The 22,383-nt window shown below is 43.2% G+C and overlaps 1 protein-coding gene across 5 annotated transcripts in view; it reads left to right on the top strand.

The window, feature by feature from the left end:
• Positions 1 to 20,850, top strand: part of COL11A2 (collagen type XI alpha 2 chain) — a 162,414-nt gene extending 141,564 nt beyond the window's left edge. For all 5 annotated transcript variants that reach the window (XM_088446637.1, XM_088446640.1, XM_088446639.1 and 2 more), the window contains 23 exons: positions 703 to 756; positions 1,373 to 1,480; positions 3,365 to 3,418; positions 3,509 to 3,562; positions 4,809 to 4,862; positions 5,129 to 5,182; positions 5,376 to 5,483; positions 6,271 to 6,324; positions 7,436 to 7,489; positions 10,125 to 10,178; positions 11,090 to 11,143; positions 11,336 to 11,443; positions 13,004 to 13,057; positions 13,147 to 13,200; positions 13,798 to 13,905; positions 14,004 to 14,057; positions 15,103 to 15,138; positions 16,159 to 16,212; positions 17,102 to 17,351; positions 18,188 to 18,300; positions 18,383 to 18,451; positions 18,596 to 18,829; positions 19,445 to 20,850. In XM_088446637.1, the coding sequence (XP_088302763.1) occupies positions 703 to 756; positions 1,373 to 1,480; positions 3,365 to 3,418; positions 3,509 to 3,562; positions 4,809 to 4,862; positions 5,129 to 5,182; positions 5,376 to 5,483; positions 6,271 to 6,324; positions 7,436 to 7,489; positions 10,125 to 10,178; positions 11,090 to 11,143; positions 11,336 to 11,443; positions 13,004 to 13,057; positions 13,147 to 13,200; positions 13,798 to 13,905; positions 14,004 to 14,057; positions 15,103 to 15,138; positions 16,159 to 16,212; positions 17,102 to 17,351; positions 18,188 to 18,300; positions 18,383 to 18,451; positions 18,596 to 18,829; positions 19,445 to 19,591 (1,983 nt within the window). In that variant the 3' untranslated portion in view covers positions 19,592 to 20,850. The remainder of the gene's footprint in view (positions 1 to 702; positions 757 to 1,372; positions 1,481 to 3,364; positions 3,419 to 3,508; positions 3,563 to 4,808; positions 4,863 to 5,128; positions 5,183 to 5,375; positions 5,484 to 6,270; positions 6,325 to 7,435; positions 7,490 to 10,124; positions 10,179 to 11,089; positions 11,144 to 11,335; positions 11,444 to 13,003; positions 13,058 to 13,146; positions 13,201 to 13,797; positions 13,906 to 14,003; positions 14,058 to 15,102; positions 15,139 to 16,158; positions 16,213 to 17,101; positions 17,352 to 18,187; positions 18,301 to 18,382; positions 18,452 to 18,595; positions 18,830 to 19,444) is intronic.
• The last annotated feature ends 1,533 nt before the right edge of the window (positions 20,851 to 22,383 follow it).

Genomic DNA, 22,383 nt, shown 5'->3' on the forward strand with positions numbered 1-22,383 from the left:
GAGATGAGCGAGCAGGACAGAAGTATGTTGTATTATTAAATAGGAGCGGTCTATTACTTTTTGCTATTTTGGCTTTACCTTTACTTAGGAAACGAAGCTTAAAAACCTTTCTCTAGCTCTACTTATTGCTTGAGAGATTCAGACTCTATATGGCGCTTTCCAATGCGGACCTGATATTCCTTATGATGACTCCTGCACTGAGGTGTCCTATCAAGGTAGAGGCAGGCTGTCTGTAGGAGTATATGTGTTGTCAGTGCTCTAAGAACCCAGTGGTTAAAGCATTGACTTCATGGCATCGCCCACAAGCCTGTTCCCCATAGCAGAGTAGCTTAGTTATTATCTATCTTAGAATTTAAACTCCTTGCGAGCCGCGTATGGTGATAGCAGCAATTGGGAAAGGAAAAACGCGTCGCTCATCTTAGTAAGAGAGCAGTATAGGGGGTGGTAGAATCCTGCTGGGGTGGTGTAATTGCCGGTGTGTGAGGATGTTCCTGGCTTCAGCATCTAATCACATTGTTATGAAGAATATACATTATCATTAGATGTCATCAGTAACAGAAAGCATTTATGTATATTATGCACATGGTTTATGGTTTCATTTTAATCATTTACAGTATCTACATAAAAAGTTTTATAAAAGTATTAAGAGAAATCTCTGTATTCTCCAATGAGGTAATAAGTCACATTTCTGTGTTTCATTAGGGTCCTCCTGGTCCGCCCGGACCCATTGGCCCTGTTGGACAGCCAGGTACTCCGGTGAGTAACTTATCAGACAAGATGTTTACATAATGAACTATACATATATTGTATAAATACATTTCCGTACTGTGTGTGTACCAATCAATAGTTAGTAAATGTCTACAGTATATATCATTATATTACTTATGAGATGATACATGTGATTGCTATACAGCCCACAGACAGAACTTGGCATAGAATTGTAATTAAAATTCAAGTTATTGTTATGTCAGTATTTTAGCAAGATGTATTGTACTGGGGTCACACAAGCTCTGTCTTTCTCATAAATAATGATAACTGTAAGATAGAGACACTCCACCCTTCTAAAAAAAATGGCTACTTTCTCTGAGGGATTGAGCAAACAGTATGCTGGGATGATTTTGGCAACCATAAACACATCAGATATTTTTAGGTATATTAATCAGCTCAAGAATACACCAATATCATGACTATTGCACATAGTAATGTAAAAAAGTTCCTAATGAAAAAACATTCCTAATTATTGCTGATTCTGTGGCAGTCTTTCTTTACAGGCTGTAAATGTCATTCAGCAGATATCAGTTACTGTAGATGGGCCTTATACATGTTATAACACAGATATCTATTTTATTAAACGCCATTTTCCCCCACTCAGGGTGCTGATGGAGAGCCTGGTCCACGCGGTCAGCAAGGAGTGTTTGGGGCAAAGGGAGACGAAGGTACACGAGGATTCCCAGGTTCTCCTGGACCCATCGGACTGCAGGTGAGCTATGAGGGGCTACCTCAGTGTAGGTGTAAGGTAGAGATCAGTTACATTTTTACAACTGTTCAGTGGAATATTTGCCTCATTCAGGATTTGCACGTTTCACCAGCGGAACTTTGCCACAAGTGTTCCATGCAGTGGTCCCTCTACCATTTTTGTTCCGCGCAATATTCCCAGTGCTACATAATGAAGCAGATTCTGGTCATAGCAAGGTGTCCCTGGAAGTCCCCTTTACCATCAGTCACAATACTTTTCCTACGCTGGCTGCTTGTGATTGGCTGGTGGGAAGAAGTGTCATGGGGGATCCTGTCTTTGATTATTTTGCTTTGGCCGTTCATTGTGTAGGTGGGTCATATGTCCTATAGACTTTTCTGTCTTCCTTTCTACAAATTTGGACTGTGACAGGTCAAGAAAGAAGAAAAGATTTTATTAGGTCATTTATCCAATCAAAAATTATTTGAAAATTGTGTTTGTATGGTTAATTTTTCAACTTGTTTTGTATAATGGGCAGGGGTCTCAAGGACCCTCTATAATGGGACCAACGAGGTGGAAAGTTTGCTATTCCATGAGTCAAAAAATTATTCTTTACCATGTCTCCCAAAGCCTAGATGGGCTGTTTTTGTGGCTTTTCACTCCCCAGTAGAGGCATAGCCACTGTAAAATAGGTCAGGCCTTAGTATATAAGGAGGATGTGGCTAAGTATATAGGGGAGTTGCCACAGCCCATTATGATCATTTGCACCCTCTGCCAATGTTGCGCATGGGACCTGTTGAATCCTCTTGTTGGGTGTGGCTGGCATTGCTAGACATCCCCTCTTGGCATCACTGATAGGGGCACTAACCCTGTTCAGACCAGCCAGGTTTTCATTATAGCATGTTGAGCTCTCAATCGTGGTCTCTATGGTGGAAATCGGGTTAGCACAGGTTGTCTAGAAACTCTTTGTAATTCAGTTAGCTGAATCCCAATCCTCATTTAAATGGTTACTTGGCTCTTTTAATATTTTGGTAAAAAATTTTATTACACAACATTTTACGAGGGGACTGTTGAAGCAAAATGGAGCTTAAATATTAAATAAATTATGCAAAGTGGAGCTTAAATATTGTATTACTGGGTCTTTGTACCTCTAGTAAATGGCCTGTGCCATCCTGAAATTCAATTCTCTCTAAATTTTGCAGATATTTCTTTAATTTCTAGAGTAAGGTCAAAGCGTGGGAAATATTGCCTAGACACAGGGTAACATATTGTACATTTATGTGCATATCATGTACGTAGAAGACACTGGTGTATTGAAAGAGCATTGGAATAGTCCTGGTCATATGCGTATCATATTATTCCCATTTTCCCGTGTTTTATTCCACGTTTGTGGGAGACACTAGGCTTAGAGAAGATCCTGGGAATTATTGTTTGTACAATTTTATATAAATTAAAATCATATAAAAGCGCTTCAAATAGTAATTCTACAGCACAACGAAAAGTAAAATACAAGATGTTGATACAAACCAAGACTTGAAAGAAGTGTGACATCGCTGATGCACTCTACACCTTCCCTAGGTGTCCATTCGTATTATTGTTCTGTCTGACACATACAGTAGTCTGAGGGCCATTATTGTACAGTAGATCTGCCTCAAGAAGCCTCCAATGTAGAGGGCACATGGGCATTTTGAGGCCACTGTTTGAGACCACAATATGCCAGTGATGTGCTGTTTGGTCCATTGATTATATAAAGCAGCTACTGAGGACACCGCCCCGAGGACTGTACTTTACTTATGTTGACTTGTGTGACTGACTAGAGGATCACTGTACAAATCAGATATTATTATGAAGATGACCCCACATTACATGAGCGGCTATCGTACATTCACCACTTATACTTCTATGTTCTAGGGATTACCAGGTCCATCCGGAGAGAAAGGAGAGACAGGAGACGTTGGCCCTATGGTGAGTGTGGGGGAGATGATGGACCATGTTATGTATTTATGGGTTTCGGGTGCATATATTTATTATATATTTACTTTTTTCTCTACCTAGGGCCCACCAGGACCTCCTGGACCACGTGGTCCCGCTGGGCCTTCTGGAGCTGACGTGAGTTATTGTTGGATTCAGCCTATTTCCCAATCTTTTCTTTATCTATCTCACCTTTAAATCCAGAACAATATCTCTAATTACTATGTCTCCCGCGTTGCGTTATGCTGTACGCCATAACAATGCTCAGTCCTGTGACAGCACACCTGAGATGCCAACCCAGCGACACCTTTGTCATCCCTCTAAAAAAAACCTGCCACAAACACATGTATGAATTTTATGCACTTTTAGAGGGAAATACAAATTTTTCATATCTACCTACAACATAAATACAGCTCGCTTACATTTTTTTGCATCAAGTACATTGCCAGTAATTAAGTCAATTCTCTTACATTACACCCCCCAAACAAAATAACTACTGCCTAACTCAGTGGCCTCAGGTACCACATTATAGGAGCCACCTTGTCTAGACTACGACCCTCATCAGCTGGCTATAACTAAGACAGACAAGTTCTTTACTGTCTAGGACACTGATAGATAATCTGATAGGCAAACTTCAGGGGCCGCATTGGACATCCCCCTAAGGGCCGCATATTACTCTGTAGTAAGTTAAATGAATACATTTGATCAATCAAAGAGACATCTGTCTGCAATAGCATATCAGCAGGCCTTTTATACAAGCATTACAAGCTATAACACACAAATATGACAGCAAAGCAGGGAGGACCTGGGGGCTGCAAGTGAAGGCTAGGAGGGCCACATGTGGCTCCAGGGCTGCCTGTTGCCCATCGATGATCTGGGATCATAACTTACAGAGTAAATGTTCTAGCCTCCCTACTATGTTCCCTACTATTTACGACAATCTTAGAAAGTATTATTTACTGAGAATGCCATACATATACAGTGATGGTCACAGATGTCTCCTGCCATGTTCTGTAATATAAAAATGTGTCATAGAAATAAGATTATGAGCAAACTATAAGCATGAACTATGATGTCTCCATCCCTACCTCTGCCCTGATCTGCTGTATCCATAATTACTTAGCAGTATCAGCACAATGTTTTCACTGGTCTCTTCCAATATATTACTGGTGCTCTCAACTTTGGTTTATTTTATACTGGTAGTTGGTAAATAATAATATACAGATGGTTGGCAGCCAATGTCCTCTATGTCACACTATTCATTATACTGAACTAGTTCTCAGTAAGAAAAAGTCTATGTAAGTAGAGCCAGTCACTCCGCAAACCTGTCGTCACCCCTGACTGTGTCCTGCCATCTCATTTGGGCCTGTCTTGCTTTCCGCAGGGTCCACAAGGTCCTCCTGGTGGAGTAGGAAACTTGGGACCTCCAGGAGAGAAGGTAAGACTCTCTCATATCTGGGAAACAGCTGAATTTGGTACATTAATATTTGGTGCATATCAGGATGCCGATTAAATGATAAATAATAAAGAAAACAAGCAGATTAAATACATTTGTTCTACAGTAGATGTAATTTAATTCTAGACAAAAAAATGCAACATGTACAATACAAAATAAATTATGTGATGTTCAGGTTTATTTTTTATTAAAAGTGTTTTATATGCCAAAACCCTTTACTATCATTGTATATCTATTACCTGTTATAGGGTGAGCCTGGAGAGTCAGGAGTTCCTGGTGTACAAGGAGAGCCTGGACCTAAGGTGAGTTACTCCAGAACCCAGCCTCTTACACTTGGCCTAATCTGTGATATCGACAAGTTCATATAAGACATCCCTTACATCCTTATACTGCCAACGTCATGTCACAAATTCTGATATGAAGTCTACATCTGACCGACCCTAACTGTAATCCAGCTTCTCCACCGTAACACACTGTAATTATTTTACTCGTTAGGGACCACGTGGAGACAGGGGAGAAAAGGGAGAGTCTGGGCAACCGGGTGATGCCGGACCTGCGGGAGGGAAAGGACCTACTGGAGACGATGGACCTAAAGGAAACCCGGTGAGTACAGGCCCTGCTTAGCTGCCCATTCTCAGGAGTAGTGGCTGAGCCACCTATATAAAGTCAGCTTTGTCTTATGCTAATATAGGCTTACAGGATAATACATGTGTAATGTAAAGCTAGTATGTGGGAACTGCACAAACATGGGAGAGCATATGTACAGAACTAGGAATGTGTAGGTTTAAATAGATCAAACATATAATAATAAGACCCTTTCCATTCAGGAACTATTATTACATGGGCTCTCATGGGCTCTCAGTTACCCATTTATTTAGGCCCTGAAATAGAACATGTACATGCTGTATAAGTAATCATGTGATCCCGATCTGTTATATTAATACGTAACACGTACAGGTAGAGCGTATACGCACATGTGTCCAGCAGTCTGGCTGTCCCAAGCTCCTCCCTTGCTCTTACGTAAAGTATATGTATATAGGGTTAGCATGTGTACTTTCTTCATATACATGTAATCCACGTACATTTCTGTAAATATACTGCAGATGTCCGTGATCTAGGATACAGACCCCACGTAGCATTCCTCTATTTTATGAGCGGGGAACATATATCAGGGAGTAACATCATTGTATTTCAGATCCTAAAAGAATGGCCTTTTATTGTATCTTGAATAATAGATTATCAAATCTCCAGATATTGATGTTATGTTCAGATGAATCCCTTTGTGGTTAATCATTTTGTCTATATTTTTATGAGGAAAATCTGTATGTTTTAGTGAACTATATAGCGAGTGTGAGAGGAGAGTCACCTCCTAATTCTCCTTATCTTTTAGGGTCCGGTGGGATTCCCCGGAGATCCCGGCCCCCCAGGCGAGATGGGACCCAGAGTAAGTACTGAACCAGGAGGACAGCGAATCAGTCACATCCTCCGAATTACTATCTGGAATTATTAAATTACTGGCATCATTCACAGTAAATGTTTTATTAATTCAGGCTTATGGAGCTGGAACACTTTGTTTTATCGTTGCCGCAGTATAATGTGATACCTGTTTTATCGTTGCTGCAGTATAATCGTTGCTGCAGTATAATGTGATACCTGTTTTATCGTTGCCGCAGTATAATGTGATACCTGTTTTATCGTTGCCGCAGTATAATGTGACACCTGTTTTATCGTTGCTGCAGTATAATCGTTGCTGCAGTATAATGTGATACCTGTTTTATCGTTGCCGCAGTATAATCGTTGCCGCAGTATAATCGTTGCCGCAGTATGTGACACCTGTTTTATCGTTGCCGCAGTATAATTGTTGCCGTAGTATAATGTTATACCTGTTTTATCGTTGCTGCAGTATAATGTTATACCTGTTTTATCGTTGCCGCAGTATGATCGTTGCCGCAGTATAATGTTATACCTGTTTTATCGTTGCCGCAGTATGATCGTTGCCGCAGTATAATGTTATACCTGTTTTATCGTTGCCGCAGTATGATCGTTGCCGCAGTATAATGTGACAGTACACGTTGTATATTGACAGTCTGAGATACTGTGATAGGTCAGGCGAGTGTTATATCACTGTATGAATCACTGTACGGAGTAGTATGGATATTTTGTATTATCTAGGCCAAGAGAGCACAATGGTAGCTGACAACTAGGCCAATAAGTGCAAATATACAGAGAAATGTAGGCTGTCTGGGGAACTAACCTATTCCCTTAATTGTATTGAACATCTATTTAAAAATAAATGATGAAACATAGCCGGACCATTACACTAGGTTTATTCCCCCTTTCTGGGGTTCTGATGACTTATTTTGAGGGCTCAGAGATAGCATTTGGAGTTACCTGGTGACATCTCCAGGAGACAATGTCCGTGCAATCTGTACGCCACAAGCAGTTGTGTTCGCACAGGTTTCGGTTACTTATTTATGGTGTAAATAGATTATATTGTTTATAAAGACTTTCTGTACATTAATACATATTGATTAATATGCGCTTTTATCTGTCAGGGACAAGATGGAGCCAAGGGTGATAGAGGCGAGGATGGAGAGCAAGGAGAGGCGGTAAGTGACTAATACCACAGTGATATCTGATATAGTGTATAAGGGCATAGTGCATGTGCCATCTAATCTATATAATGGCCTTCCCCTTCCTAACTATCCTTTATATAGCACCAACATATTCCACAGAGCTGTACAATCAGAGAATGTCTATTTATTCCCGTCAGTTCCTGCCAGAGGAAATCTTAGGGCCTATTGGTTTTGGACCATAAGAGCTGGCACCGTTTGAACACATGAACTCCATGCAGACAACACGCTGAATGGAACTGAACCCAAGTCAGCAATGCTAACCATCTTGCCACTATGCTGTTCATAACCACCTTCCACTTTTCCTGTGCTTATTCTAGTCTGTGTTATTATTATTACACACTGTCACTTAGCGCTATCCTGACCACCTGAGAATCACATCCCAGCACTGTGAGCAATATCGGCGCTATTTACAGTGGTACTTTTGAATAAGTGTAAACATGAAGCTGCTCGTCCACCTAAAGTGTACATTTGTGGTGTGAGTGATGGTGTCTGCTGGAGGACTAATGAGATGCCATAATATCCGGCACTGGAGCTTCACCTTTTATCCTCCTCCAAATCACATATATACTTCAGCCCTCATACATACGTTGCTGTAGGTGCTCTGCAGACAGCGTCGTCCTATCTAGATCTCTGGGTTGTGTGATGGGTGAAGCCACCCGCCTGTGTCGCTGCAGGAACCTATGTGTTCTTTGAATGGTTGAAAGAGTGCAGTGCTCATTCCCTCTCATGTGACGCCACCATTATTCCCCACTTATGTCCCTGTCCTGAAAAGCAATCTGCAAGACATGATGATTTGGCAAGAGTCACAAGATGCGGCCAGTCCTTCAACAGTAGCACATCCAGACCTTATCATCAGCAGCATTTAGTACCTAGCACTGAGCACCCGCAAGTTTCCCATCTCATTCTTCGCAAGTCCCCTTTGGGCCAATACGCGCCCTCTCTGCTCCCCTCCTTCTCCCCCATCTGCCTCTGTAGTCATAAGGAACCGCAAGCAGTCAGAAGTGCGAGATGCAACTGACCTTTCGTATGGCTGCAACATAAGTTGCGCTTTGGGCCTGATTCAAACCCATTCGCAAGGCTGCATTCGCACGTAGCCAGCCGATGTTTGCATTCTGCGCATGCGCAAACTGGCCGCTGCATTCGATCGCAGTGAGCACGCAAATCCTTCACAGAGTGATTGACATAAAGTGACCATTCGGGGGTGGAGAGGGGTGGTCAGTGGAACGCAGATGTGCCTGTGCGTTGGAACGCCGTTATAGGGGTGTGTATAATTAAGGTCCTGCGATTGCATACGCTGGCAGAGGTCTAGCAGGCGACAGGAAGTATAGCAGCTTGTGCGGCACGGTCAGGTCAACCACAAGCGGTGCGAATGGTTCCGATGTTACCGATGTTTTAGCTGACTTGCGGATGCATGTCATGGGAAGTGGGCAGGCTTTATACAGTGATGGGCGTCTTGGTTTAGTGCTGCAGTTGCCGTACGATTGCATTCATTAGCATATTTTTGCAGTGAGTGGGTGTGTGCGAACGCAGAGTTGCGAACGGGTCTGAATCGGTCCCTTTGTGCGTTAGTGCAGAAGTAAAATGCACATTTTACACAGCAAAACGCACTTTACAATACAAGCGATTCAACAAGACCCCCTCAGTGTTGTCACCACTGTGCGTCAACAAGTATGGCGGCACTATTTATACAATGGCTGCCGTTGGCCTCACTCTCATTGCACTTGTCTAAGTGTAGCGTAGGAGAGATGTACAGCGGTGGCGGTGCTCCTCCAGTTATTTTGTAATATGCCCCTGTACACACACATTACCATGGTTGCCCCTAATTTCCAAGGAAAGGATATTGACTAACTCAATTATTCCTATAGTGAATAACTAATTACCTGACTAAAATTGTTACACACATTCTATCTGGCTTACGGCTAATGATTGGTCAATCACTATTTGAAACAACACTTTCTAAATGTGTAAAAATTACCTCACTTCATGTATGGACTAATAGCAATATATTTTAGTTAGTTTTTATTTTTTACAATAGTATATGGGGCAGATGAATTCACCGTGGTGCTTACCATGGGCTTGTAGCCTCGGGAATAAACGCCCGGAGCTATTCAATTATAAGCCCATTTCCTCACACGGTAAATCCGCGGCTAGCGCGCTTTAACCCATAGTTTTCAGATTACGTGCCAAAAACTGTGGGTTAACATGCTTGTGGAGGCTGTGTTAAGGGCAGAAAGTCCAACTGGCTTCGGGTTTGTGTTCTCTCTCAGGAGGGTGTGAACAGAAATCCGCAGTACGTGCAGCCTGCGGTCTTACGGCGATTCGCCCCAGGCACTGCTACAAGCCTCGCGGCTTATTAAATTGGCTCCTATAAGTGACATTTATAAAATCACAATTTAATTTCTATGATCACTATAATTTACCACTATTATTTATAATTGATTTTACATGTTATATATTTAAAAAAAAATCAAAGCCAGGCGTGTTTTTAATATTAATATGCCCTTTTCAATTAAGCAGCCAGAAGCACCTACAGTATATTTATTCCTCCATGTACTGTTCTACTTTGTGGATTGTCATCTCATGATCATTCTCTTTACTTCTCTATTAGGGATCCCCTGGTCCTACTGGCGAGAACGGTCCCCCAGGACCATTAGGAAAACGAGTAAGTGCATTTCCGCAATTTCATGAATAACTTTTTGTTAGACTTGGTGACCACAGTCACTCTCTCCTGTATCTATGTCATTTACATTACAGCATAACATATAGTGAATGTTTCAGCTTCACTTACACTGAGATCTGGCTGTACAGTCACACAATATATTGTCACAGGGAAGGAATAAAAACAGACACATGGGTATAGAGTTTTTACTTACCGTTACCTGGTGTCAAACAGGTACAAGCATCAAGAACCAGTGTAAGAAGTCCATTTGGGCCAGTAAATGGGAGAGCAACAGGGCACTGATGTGCAATCTGCTGGAGAGATTGCACATTACTTCCATTGAGACAATACTTTATACTCAGTCAGACCCTATAAGATTATGCTATATAAGATAACCTTATTGATTACACTAATGATCATTACGTAGATGGAAGCAACACTACACACTGTAGTAAAGGCTATTCCAATATTTGTTTTCTTCAAAGGCACAGGCCATGTCTTTATACTTGTTGCTCCAGTTATATACTGCAGTACGTACACATTTTTTCAGCACTGAGCACTGACAGTATTAAAGAACACAATGTATTTGTTTTAGGCAAGAGTGTGTGTGTGCGCTCGTGTGTGTGTATATGTATATACAGTATAATAAAGTTAAAATCATAGAACGTGAGAAGTCAGCAAAAACATCTGAAGGCTCCAATCACAATGTAAGGAAGCATAGTGTTGGGGAACAGACAGAGACAATGGGGGGTGGGGAACAAGTGGATGGGGCTGGTGGAGAGTAGACCCGTGGAAGAAGAGATGAGATGACGTCCTAGAGACTTTCCCATTCCCGTACTCTCTTCTCTCTCATCACTGGTTCTTCTCATTCTGTTTGTCTTTCTCTTGCGTCTCACACTCTGTCTTTCTCGTAGGGTCCAGCTGGACCTTCTGGTCCTGAAGGCCGACAAGGAGAGAAGGGAGCCAAGGTAAATCCTGCTGTATTTGACCCCAGGAGCTTGCAATTGAATACATGGGGTATTGAATTTGGAACAATATTTCTAAGTTGTCTTTGCTATACAGTATTGTATTCTTTATGGTAAACTCCTCACGTCGAGCCCTGGCCTCTGATGGTGCATTAAAGCCTCTCTATAACACCTGTCTTATCCTATTGGTTTCAGGGAGAAGCTGGTGCTCTGGGTGGACCGGGAAAGACAGGCGCTATCGGGCCTCAGGGTACACAAGGAAAACAAGGCCCTGACGGACTGAGAGGCATCCCTGGAGCTGTGGTGAGTTTTGTACATAGGTTATATTACACAAATGTAAATAACTGCCCTTAGCACTGGAGTGGCACATAGTCTAGCTGGTCACACACCGGGATACCCTAACATTAGGGCCTGAGCAGCGAATGACAGCATCAGTGGCCAAATCGTGGCCTAGACACACAGGTCTGGCTATTCTGTGGCTGCTGAACGGCTGGATCACATGAGAACTCGGCACAGTCTGACTGCCGGGGGCTGTATTGCCAATATGGTAATTGTCAGATAGGGGTTGAGAGGTTGCAGCTACTAGGGCTGAACTGGACTTTCTGCCTCGCATTTGCATTAAAGAGGGAATTAGGATGCTCATCAATAATGAAAACACATTAACATACATTTAAAATAAAATATATTAATTTTCATGGTATATCTCAGCATACACTGTTGTGCAATATTTGTCCATAACGGTCTGCAAAAATAAAGCCGTATTCAATTAGAGGCGAAATGTCGGAATCGGCGATAATTTATCGGCAATGACGTCATATTCGCCTGTTTCAATTATCTCCATATTTAATTACATTGACTTGCAGAATTGGGATTTAGGGGTGCATGCTTTAAAAAAATAGCCTGCACCCCAGGGAATGTCCCCTAAAAAAGATATGTGTCCAAAAAATTATGAAAAAAAAAATCGGGACACCCCAAAAAATGACCTTAAAATTTTGGCTGAAAAAAATAAAATAAAAAATACAAAACACACTTATAAAAAAGCCAAATTAAATCCAGAGGGGTTACCTTATATATCGCAGGTGTTTACTTCATTGCCGGAGTAGCGGCAGGTGCATTTTTGCAGGATTTTTAAAAATAATTTTAGGGACTTTAAAATATGCTTACCCCATTTTCATGTACCCCAAATTTGATGGAATAAGTTATTTAAAAAAAAAACAAACCTAAGTGCTATTCTTCACTACTTCTACAATAGCCGCATTTATGCACCTGCCGCGGCTATTACAATCCCCGACTTCCTTCAACAAGCTAAAATGGGGGTACCCATAGTTAACCCCCATGTCTGGACATCTTTAGGGGGGACCCAGGGACATTTCCCGAAAATTCCTGAATTTTTTCCGATACTTACCTTTCCTCAGGCTCGCGCCCGATCCTTTATTACCGGAAAACCTGCGATGTGGAGCGAAAAGTCCAGCACCGACTTTTCGCTCCCAAATTGAATATGGCCCTAAGACTAAATTTATTTTATACTTCTCTTGTTTTTATTTTGACCTAAAATTGTACAAGTGACGCACCATCCAGCCTTTCAGCCTGTGCGCCGAGTGACAGGATCACATTCCAAATCACTTGTGTAGTGGAACCAGCTGTCCTGGGCTCGGGTCAGGGAACAGAACACTTCTGAGGTCACACTAGGCTCTGTTAGATAAGCACACATAGGCTGAGAGCTGGCATCCTCAGACTGTACTTACTAACATGGCCGATAATAATTTATTTGGTTTTATTTGAATAATTATAGGTCCTAATTCTATGTAAGCTATGTATGTGTTTTTGCACTGCTGTTACCTTATCTTCTTCCAATGTCTGTAGGGTGAACAAGGGCGACCTGGAGCAACAGGCCAAGCTGGACCCCCAGGACCTGTGGTAAGGGAGATGCCCGTGGGCTTACAATGTTATCTCTGTGCATAATAACTATAAGAGTGTATGTATGTATTAAACTGTCTGTTCTATAGGGACCTCCCGGATTGCCAGGACTTAAGGGAGATTCTGGATCCAAAGGAGAGAAGGTGAGAAACTCAAGTGATCTTATGTATGAAGGTATATACAATATGCCATATACTCTGCTCCTGTGGCTACTGTGCGTTATATGGATGTTTGGAGTCACCAAGTTCTGGGGCTATGACAAAAGTGCGAAGTTGGAAGCTAAGTGCTTTTATACTGGACACAGAAATCTGAGGTGACTTCTAATATCAATTAAACTTATTATAGTGGGTGCATTATTCCTTTTAGTACACAAGTTGTTCTAATGGACGCTGAAGTGATGATATCAGAACTCACCGATTATACGTGGTGATGACCTGATAACTCACTGTTTGTACAGATATTTGCAGTAGATTATACATATGTTAACATCACTTATGTATTATTGTATATTCACATTACGTAGTAACTTCAGGTTCTAATGTCAGATATGTTCATTTTGTCCTTAGCACCTGTTATTATTATCCAGCTCTTGTTTATAAGAGAACGATTTTATATTATTAGTCATAAAGCAGCTTATTTGTCAGCTGTTACATGTCTGGTCGCACCTCACTGGTATTATGCACCTTACTCTATAATGAGAGCGGTAACACAAGAGTAACTTTCTTCTATCCATTGTGCAGGGTCACCCTGGGCTTATCGGTCTCATTGGGCCGACGGGAGAACAGGGAGAGAAGGGTGACCGAGGCCTGCCCGGACCACATGGATCAGCGGGACAGAAGGGAGAGACTGTGAGTAGAGGGTCATTTATGGGGCCTTTCTTTATACCATTAATTAGTAGTTGACTGACAATTGTTGTCTGACACCGACCTCTCTCTCCCCCCTATAGGGTATTTCTGGTGTCACAGGTCCTATCGGTCCAGGTGGACCCGCCGGTGTCCCGGTACGTTCTTTGTTCTGTCCATCTGCAATACTGAATAATCTTATATCCTGATTGCCATCTCCCACCATTCCCCTAATCTCCCTCATCCTGGGCTCCTCATGTCTCCGCCAAGCTCTGAATCTGGACATCAATTCACTAATTTGCAAGAAAAGGCGGGAACTAAATGAACATCAGAATTTGTCCATGGTCAAAGTGATAAGAACAGACTGTTTGTAGTAGATCAATATAAATGTAACATTCATTACACAACGTGTAAAAGTGTGGCGCAGATGATCGCTTGTGACGCCATGCAGCTGCTTTTGCGTGATTACACATAACGGTACAGGGAAACGCGCGTGTTTTCAGGCTAAGATGGCGATGTCTGCAGAAATGTGCATTAGACATGGGAGGAGGTGGGCGGTATGGAGCTATCCATTGCTAGGTTCACCCTGCACCTAGTTTTGTACTAAAATGGGGATACGAGACTGCATTTGTGGGATGGGATTATTTTGGTCAGATAATAGTTGGTGAGGACACATTTATATGAGGGGATCCCTGCTTAGCTGAAGGGGGAGGGGGTTTACACCCTTTTTTCTCCCCACAAACAAAATTGAATCTAATTTTCTGTCACCTATCGGGTCCCTGGAAATGGATTTCACCCTGTACCTATACTAGGGGGTAGATTGCATCTTTCAGCTACAGCTTTTGTGAAAAGCAAACGCACTTCCAGTTCTGTAATAGGACTCTTACATGGGATTTATAGTTTCCATTATGCAAATTTTCAGGTTTATCAATAAACCTGCTTGGTGCAGATAGACTGTATGGGTGAGGGCAGGTTCCGAAGTGGGCGTACACCAAGAAACGTGCCATGTGGGCAGGCAGGTGGATTTGGCGCATACAGTACAGAAGCGCTGTGAGTCTACCCATTTGTGTTGTAAATTGCTCCCAGTGAGTTGGAGCCAGAGACAATTACTTAGGACGACCAAGACAAAATGGGGATAAGTAATATTTGTTGTTGTTTATTTCTACCATCTGATCATTTTTTCCCCCTTTTTTTTCTATTTAGGGGCCACCAGGTCCTAAGGGAGCCAAAGGAGCCTCGGTGAGTAAGCTGTTCCTCTCCCCTGTTAGGAAAGTACATGTGATACATACATCCCATAGCTCTCCCATCTTCCGCTCAGTGCTCCATTTTGTAGAACAGAAGCAAACTCCGCTTTCCATTTTGTGATCATCATTACAAACCATAGGCTGCTGTTATACTCACAGTGCACCGGTCATATATACAAAGTAGAGGGAGACATAGTGCAGCCTGGACCAATGCAGCCAAGTGACACAACTCCTGCTAGAGCAGTCACTCCGGTTGCTATGGGGCTATCAGTAAATGGGGCCCAGCACTGCCGGTCCATACACCGTGAAGGCCACAACTCTGCTCTCCTGAGCATCTGTGGGGGGCCGGCCCAGTGAAGCCCTGTCCTATAGATCCTGATCTGACAGCCCAGGCTGGGCGTCACTGCTCATGTACTGGCCTCAGAAAAGCAGAACAGTGGCCTCTGCCGGCCCATCCCCAAATTCTGCTAAGGGGGTGCTGTCCCACCCCTGTCCACAGGCCTTTTACTTCATTAGGAACCAGCTGACCTTTGCATTAGTGCAATCTGACAAACAATGGAAGAAGTAGGAGGTCCTCTGTTACCTCATTATCTGTAACCATTATGCGATACAGACTCCATGATAGTTTCACGGTTGCTGCAGAGTCCGCGCACAGTACATGGAGCTCACACAGGCTTGGCCACTACCTGAGGAGGACTGAGTACAGAATAGATGTCAGACCATGAGCATTAGATGATCATTTTTTTATTTTCTTGTGCTTGCATGGTCCATGATACTGTTAGTGTGTATGTGTATTGGTAGGGAGTAATAAACCCTATTAAAATCTCCATAAGAACTTTGTTCACCATGCTGCCAGGGGGGAGCAGCGCAGTGGGTGGCTGATGAGCTTGCACTTTGTATGTACCGTATGCCCCTCCATGCAGAGTACCTGTTCCAGTAATGCTCTTACTCACTGAGTCACCTGCCTGACTCCTGTCCAGACCCGTTATCTCACCCGTCTATCTTTTTCATGTAGGGACAAGCTGGAACTAAGGGACAGAAGGGAGTACAAGGTCAGCCCGGACCCCCGGTGAGTGATACATGGACCTGCTGAGTAATACAACATCCGCTTGTGTATAGCATGTAATACTGCAGTTATCCACATCCTGGGTGGGATGTACTAAGCATCGCATGCGCTATACAGTACTTCCCGCCTGTCTTCGGGTACATACCGCAGGTTCGTTACCCCGATATGTACCTAGAATATCGCAAAGGACAGCTCTCCCAATAAGAACTGTCCTTTGCAATGGCTCCGTGTATGAAATATTGTTTTGTCAATATATTGAACTTGTGTTAATTAATTGTATACATAATACAAATATCACTTATTAATTAGCTGTTTTTTTGGGGGAAGGCTGGTGACATATGATTTGTGAGACATGCAGCTGGTCCTTAGATCAATAACCGTTCATGTGTAAGGCATGCACAGTTATCAGCCTCACGATGTCCTCGTGCATAATAACCTGGGCAGTGCCCATTTCCTCTCTTATGGGGTCTATGTACTAAGCAGTGTTCGGAGACAGAGTGAAAAGTTATAAGTCTGTGATAAGGTGCCAGCCAATCAGCTCCCAACTGTCATTTTTCAAACACAGCGTGTGAGATGACAGTTAGGAGCTGATTGGCTGGCACCTTATCACAGACTTATCACTTTTCACTCTGTCTCCTAACACTGCTTAGTAAATAGACCCCTTAAAGCCTTGTGCGGCTGGTGGTATGGGCCAGTGACATCAGTAAGAGCCACCCCCTCACTCTATACACTGGGGGAGTGCTGGAATAAGCCCCGCCCATCACTCAGTGCCAACCTTAATCACTAACCGCGAGAGACCTGTGGGGGCATTCTTGCCCTTCTTATTTGCATTCCTACATAGTATAATGGCTTCAGCATATGACACTAATTTTACACCATGTCTTGTACCCAGGGACCCCCAGGTGAAGTCATCCAGCCGCTGCCCTTCCAGATGCCCAAGAAAAACAAACGCTCCATCGATGCCAGTCAGTTCATGGCAGACGAGACCACTGGAGATTACGCAGACGGTATGGAGGAGATCTATGGATCCCTTAATGCTATGAAGAAGGATATTGAGCTAATGAGGACACCCCTGGGCACAAAGGAACACCCTGCTCGGACATGCCAGGACCTGCGACTGTGCCACCCCGAGCTTCCCGATGGTAAATTACCCCAGCATCTGCTGTTATAGGGAACGTGTGACCTCATTAAATAAGGCAGAACTTAAACGAAGCAATCTGACATCTCAACTTTGTTGCAAATGGTCATCTGTTAAGTTACTGCGATTTCACCAATTTTATTTAGTTTATTTATCTATGTAGGACCTATTACGCAGCACTTTACAGAGAACATTTAAATATTCACATCAGTTCCAGCCCTAAAAACACAGGAAGAGCATACAAACTCCACACAGATAGGGCCCTGGTCGGAGTCTAACCCATGACTCCAGCACAGTTACATTTAAAATATTAAATGTTATAGTGGATTTTCAACGTTGGATATTATACAGGGATAACGTTTTTCCTACTAAATTATATGGATGTTAGAAGTCACAGATGGGTTTTGTAAAGATATAAAAGCAAACGGCTGTCAGCCCAGTACAAGGTGACTTCTATTATCCATAATTATTAACAGTAAGGAGTGTGTTTTCCTTATCAGAGATTATATCACAACTTGCTACTTGTACAGATATTATTTCCAGGAGTTTATACATACTGTCATTTTGTGCGTATTACTGGAGTAGACATTATCTCTGATATTTAGGACAAAAATAATTTCTATCTCCAGAATATAATATAGCACTTTCTCTGTGATTTACGAACCCGACATGAGATCTACTGTATACAATGATAACGTCACACAATTCATACTATTGTTACATCTCCTCCTCCGTCTCAAATCTGAAACTTGTGAGGTGATACCATTCAGATTTGTACGAAATCATTACAACCACACTTAAATCTGGTTATGAACGTAGCAAGTTACTCTTCTCTCTCAGGTGAATACTGGATCGATCCAAACCAGGGCTGCACTCGAGACTCCTTCAAGGTCTTCTGCAACTTCACAGCGGGTGGGGAGTCTTGTGTCTTCCCCAGCAAGAGTATTGAGAAGGTGAGGAGGGGGATTCAGTGGACACGCTCAGGTAGGTGGAACACGAGAATGGTTAAGTCATTCTACTCATTGTGTCATGTAGGTTAAGATGTCTGCCTGGACCTCTGAGAAGAAGGAAACCTGGTACAGCAAGTTCAGGAGTGGTAGTAAGGTAAGGGCATGAGACTGGTGGGGACGGACTCAGTACATCTATGGCAGGACCAGGGATCTTGGGACAAAGATGATGGATACCTTAATACTGATGAGCAGCTTCCTCTGTTGCTAACTCATATCCATGTGTCTCTCTTTCCGCCAGTTCTCTTATGTGGACTCGGACAATAACCCCGTTGGTGTGGTCCAGCTGACCTTCCTCCGTCTGCTGAGTGTCTCTGCCCACCAGAACTTCACGTATCACTGCCACCGCTCCGCTGGCTGGCACCTGGCCTCAGCCGACAGCTATCAAAAGGCATTGCACTTCATGGGCTCCAATGAAGAGGACCTCTCCTTCCACACGAGTCCTTACATCAAGGCTCTCAGAGATGGCTGTGCGGTGAGTGGGGGGAGCTAATGAGGGTCTTACGCAGGAGTTATATATAAAACAATATGTAGTCAGGCTACGTCATTGATGTTATTGTGCTGCTGTTTAATTCATGTGTGAGACGGCATGATTTCTAACACCAGCCACACAAAGTCGGAACAGTTGAGTTACTTCCCAAGTTGGGTCACAAGCCTGACCGGCCAAAGTGAACTGGGCTGGCTGTTCGGCATGGGGGCTGAGTGGACGGGGGTTTGATCACGGGGGAATCTGATAGTTGGCTGATAGTAAATTAGCGCACACACAGGCAGATAGTGGGCATCCTCCAACCATATTATCAGATGCCTGACGATGATCCAGTGTATTTAAATTTAATTATTCATGGGCATCTTAAGCATCTTGGACCACAGACATGGCATGATCAGGCCATTTTGCCAATATATCGCTGGCAATATAAATGGGTTTATAGTATATATACTCTGAATGCAATATAATAATAAAGTGATTATACATTTTGTACAGCTTTAGTGAAGCATCAAACGTGGATCTTCCATGTACTTTAAGCTATTCCACAATAGCTCCATAAATTATGAAACATCTACATTTCTATTCTTTGTTCCCTCCCGACAGATGAGGAAGGGCACAGACAAGACAGTGCTAGAGGTCCACACCCCACGCGTGGAGCAGCTTCCTTTGACAGACGCTATGTTTATGGACTTTGGAGAGACCAACCAGAAATTTGGCTTTGAAGTGGGACCTGTATGTTTTCTGGGCTGAGGCAAATAAAAAAAAATAGAGACATCCCCCCAACCCACTTGTATCCCCTTCTGAAAGAAAAAGGCGAAGTCCTTCCCCCTCTATTCCTGTACACCAGTATTCAAGAAGCTCAGCTGATGAGGAGCAGAAAGCAAGCCCCTCCGATGAGGTGGAATAAGAGACCAAAAAGGCCCTGGTCAACAGGTGACCATGACCTAAAGCTGGGTGGATCTTCTGATGACCAAAGAAAGATTTTTATCATAGACTTTTAGCTAGAATTATTTCAGGCTTTCTTTTTTTAATAAAAAAGGTATAAAAAACACCATTCCCTAGCAGAAAAAAAAAGAAATAATGGTGTAGACATCCCATGTCCTACAAAAATTCACATCGAGGACACTGTCAGACACTTTTTGTCACCCATACAGAGCTGTCTCTTTCCTTTTATGTTTTCTTTCAAGTTCTCAAATCTCCGATATTTAAAGAGAACAAGTGCAGATGCCTAAACGGGACTCGTATATTTTTTCTTCTGTGGATAAATGAAAGTTTTAAATATTATTTAAAAAAAAATAATAATAATAAAATTGTGATAAATTTCCTTTCACCCCTGCACACAAAACAAGGGAAAAAATGTTAATGAAAACAGATGTCCTGTACAGATGAGAAGAAAAACTAAATCTGTGAACCAGTTTTCACTATGGTGCTCGGAGTAAAGCTTATTTTTGACCAACAACATGATAAAAAAAAAAAAAAACCCTCACAGGTGCTCAGAGTATTACTGTGTAATGTTTGTAAGTATTTTTTGTATTGTAATATATAATCTATAATTTTGCTGCTTTTTATTTTATTTCTGTTTTTTTTTTGTCCTTATTCTTTCGCATGTCCATAGTTTACTTCCTGCCCAGTCCCTCCACTTCCTGTCCGGCCTCTCCACTTCCTGTGCGCCTCTACCCATTGTGTCCCCTGCCAGTTCTTGTTCTCCAGATTGATCTGTGTCTACCATTTCCTCTTCTTTTATTTAAATAAATGATGTGCAAACGGTGAAATCCACAGAGGAATAAAATTGCAGGATGGGTGCATTTCTTAACAAGTGCTCTGATATGACCACAGGTTACTTATACAAAAATTATCATGGGGCAAGCCAACGCAGGACAGACATGTTTGAATGTCTTTCTACAAACACCATTGATCTCCAACTTGCTTACACATTACTTACAGTGTTTCTTTTAGTTCATCATGGTAACTTTTGTGTTTGCATTTGAAAACATTAATTACCAAAATGATTTACGCTGGCAACAATAATTGCTGTGGTTCATTGACAGTGAGTAATAATATTATTCATGATCATTGAAATGTTTGGCTTTTCCTTACTGTCTGCAATTAAAATGAATGGAGTCGGTTTCACAAAACAATCACAATATATCAGCTAAATGGCTATAAACAACTTTTAGGTAAATAGAATTAGTTCTACAATGCATTAACACTGGCCCTCATTCAGAGGCGCTCATTCTGAATGTGGGCGGCCGCTTCTATTTTGAAGTGTGTCCTCCTGGTCGCTAGCTAAGTTGTGGGTTACCACCCACAGCTTTAGCGACCGACCAGGTTGATGGTCGCGATGGTCAAGACCATCGCGACCATCAGGGCTTGCGACGAGACCCTAAGGTTGGGTCTGGGCACTCGTAAGCCCCAGGGAGCAGGAAGCAGGAGCAGGAAGCTCCCCACTGACATCACTGCTGATGTCAGTGCGGCCGCCCACAAAACGGCAGGCGTTCCTTAAGGAACGCCTCCGTTTGTGAAACCACCCCCCCGCTACGCCTACAAAACGGGTCGAGCTGTCAATCACCATCGACAGCCGCCCCTTTTGTAGTGAGCTCTGAAGCGAGAGAATTTCTCTCTCGCTCTGGGGCTTGTGCACGCGCAGTGCGGCCGCTGCGCGTGCGCAGGACCTAAACATCGACCCGGTTGCGAACGCTCAGCGCTTGCGACCGGGTCTGAATGAGGTCCTATATCTCTACTGTAATCAGTTTTCATCTCCTGCATGTCTGTGTGTCATTAGTTAAGAAAAGAGCCAGAATAAAACATAAAAAGTAGCCAATCAGACCACCGGAATGGTCCCAGCATCAGGAGATGAGCTGATTTTGTTCGAGGCAGTGACCTGTCCAGGGCTGGAGGGCTGGCTCGAGGAGTGCAGCTGCACAGGGCAGAAGTCACCTTGCAGACTTCGGAGGTGTCCCCACCCTCCACGCCGGAGTTCATGGTATGAGCTCGGGGAGGGAAGGGGTGGCGGCAGTGATGGGCTGGTGCGCTCTGCTTGGCCGGGAAAAGACGGGGGCATGCTGCGAGGCCAGGTCCCAGTGACTTGCTGCACGCCCCCTTCAAGCTTAACCATGTCTCTTTGCGAGCGCGCCTAAGGGTCTCACACAGGGCGGATTGCCAGGGCTGATCTACTACAGCCCCAGTATGTCCCTGGACCTGTCCACTTGTGCAATTATGTAAGTGATGACAGGGTTGCAATGAGGAGAATGGAGGCAGCAGGAAGCCACAGACTGAGAGTTATGTAGTGGAAGGAGCAGGTCCCCAGCAGCACAGAGTACTTCAGGAGATGAGTGATGTGTTACTGAGGAGAGAGCGACAGGGGCAGTGACAAGATGTGAGGAGGGGAAATGGAGGCAGCAGGAAGCCACACGCTGAGAGTAATATAGAGTAAAGAGTAGGGTTCCCAGCAGCACAGAGTATATCAGGAGATGAGTGATGTGTTAGTGAGGACAGGGCTGCTTGTGACATGGGCAGTGACATGATGTGAAGAGGGCAATGGA

This window comes from Taudactylus pleione, unplaced genomic scaffold (assembly GCF_031769625.1).
Source record: "Taudactylus pleione unplaced genomic scaffold, aTauple2 ptg000400l, whole genome shotgun sequence".
NCBI lineage: Eukaryota > Metazoa > Chordata > Amphibia > Anura > Myobatrachidae > Taudactylus > Taudactylus pleione.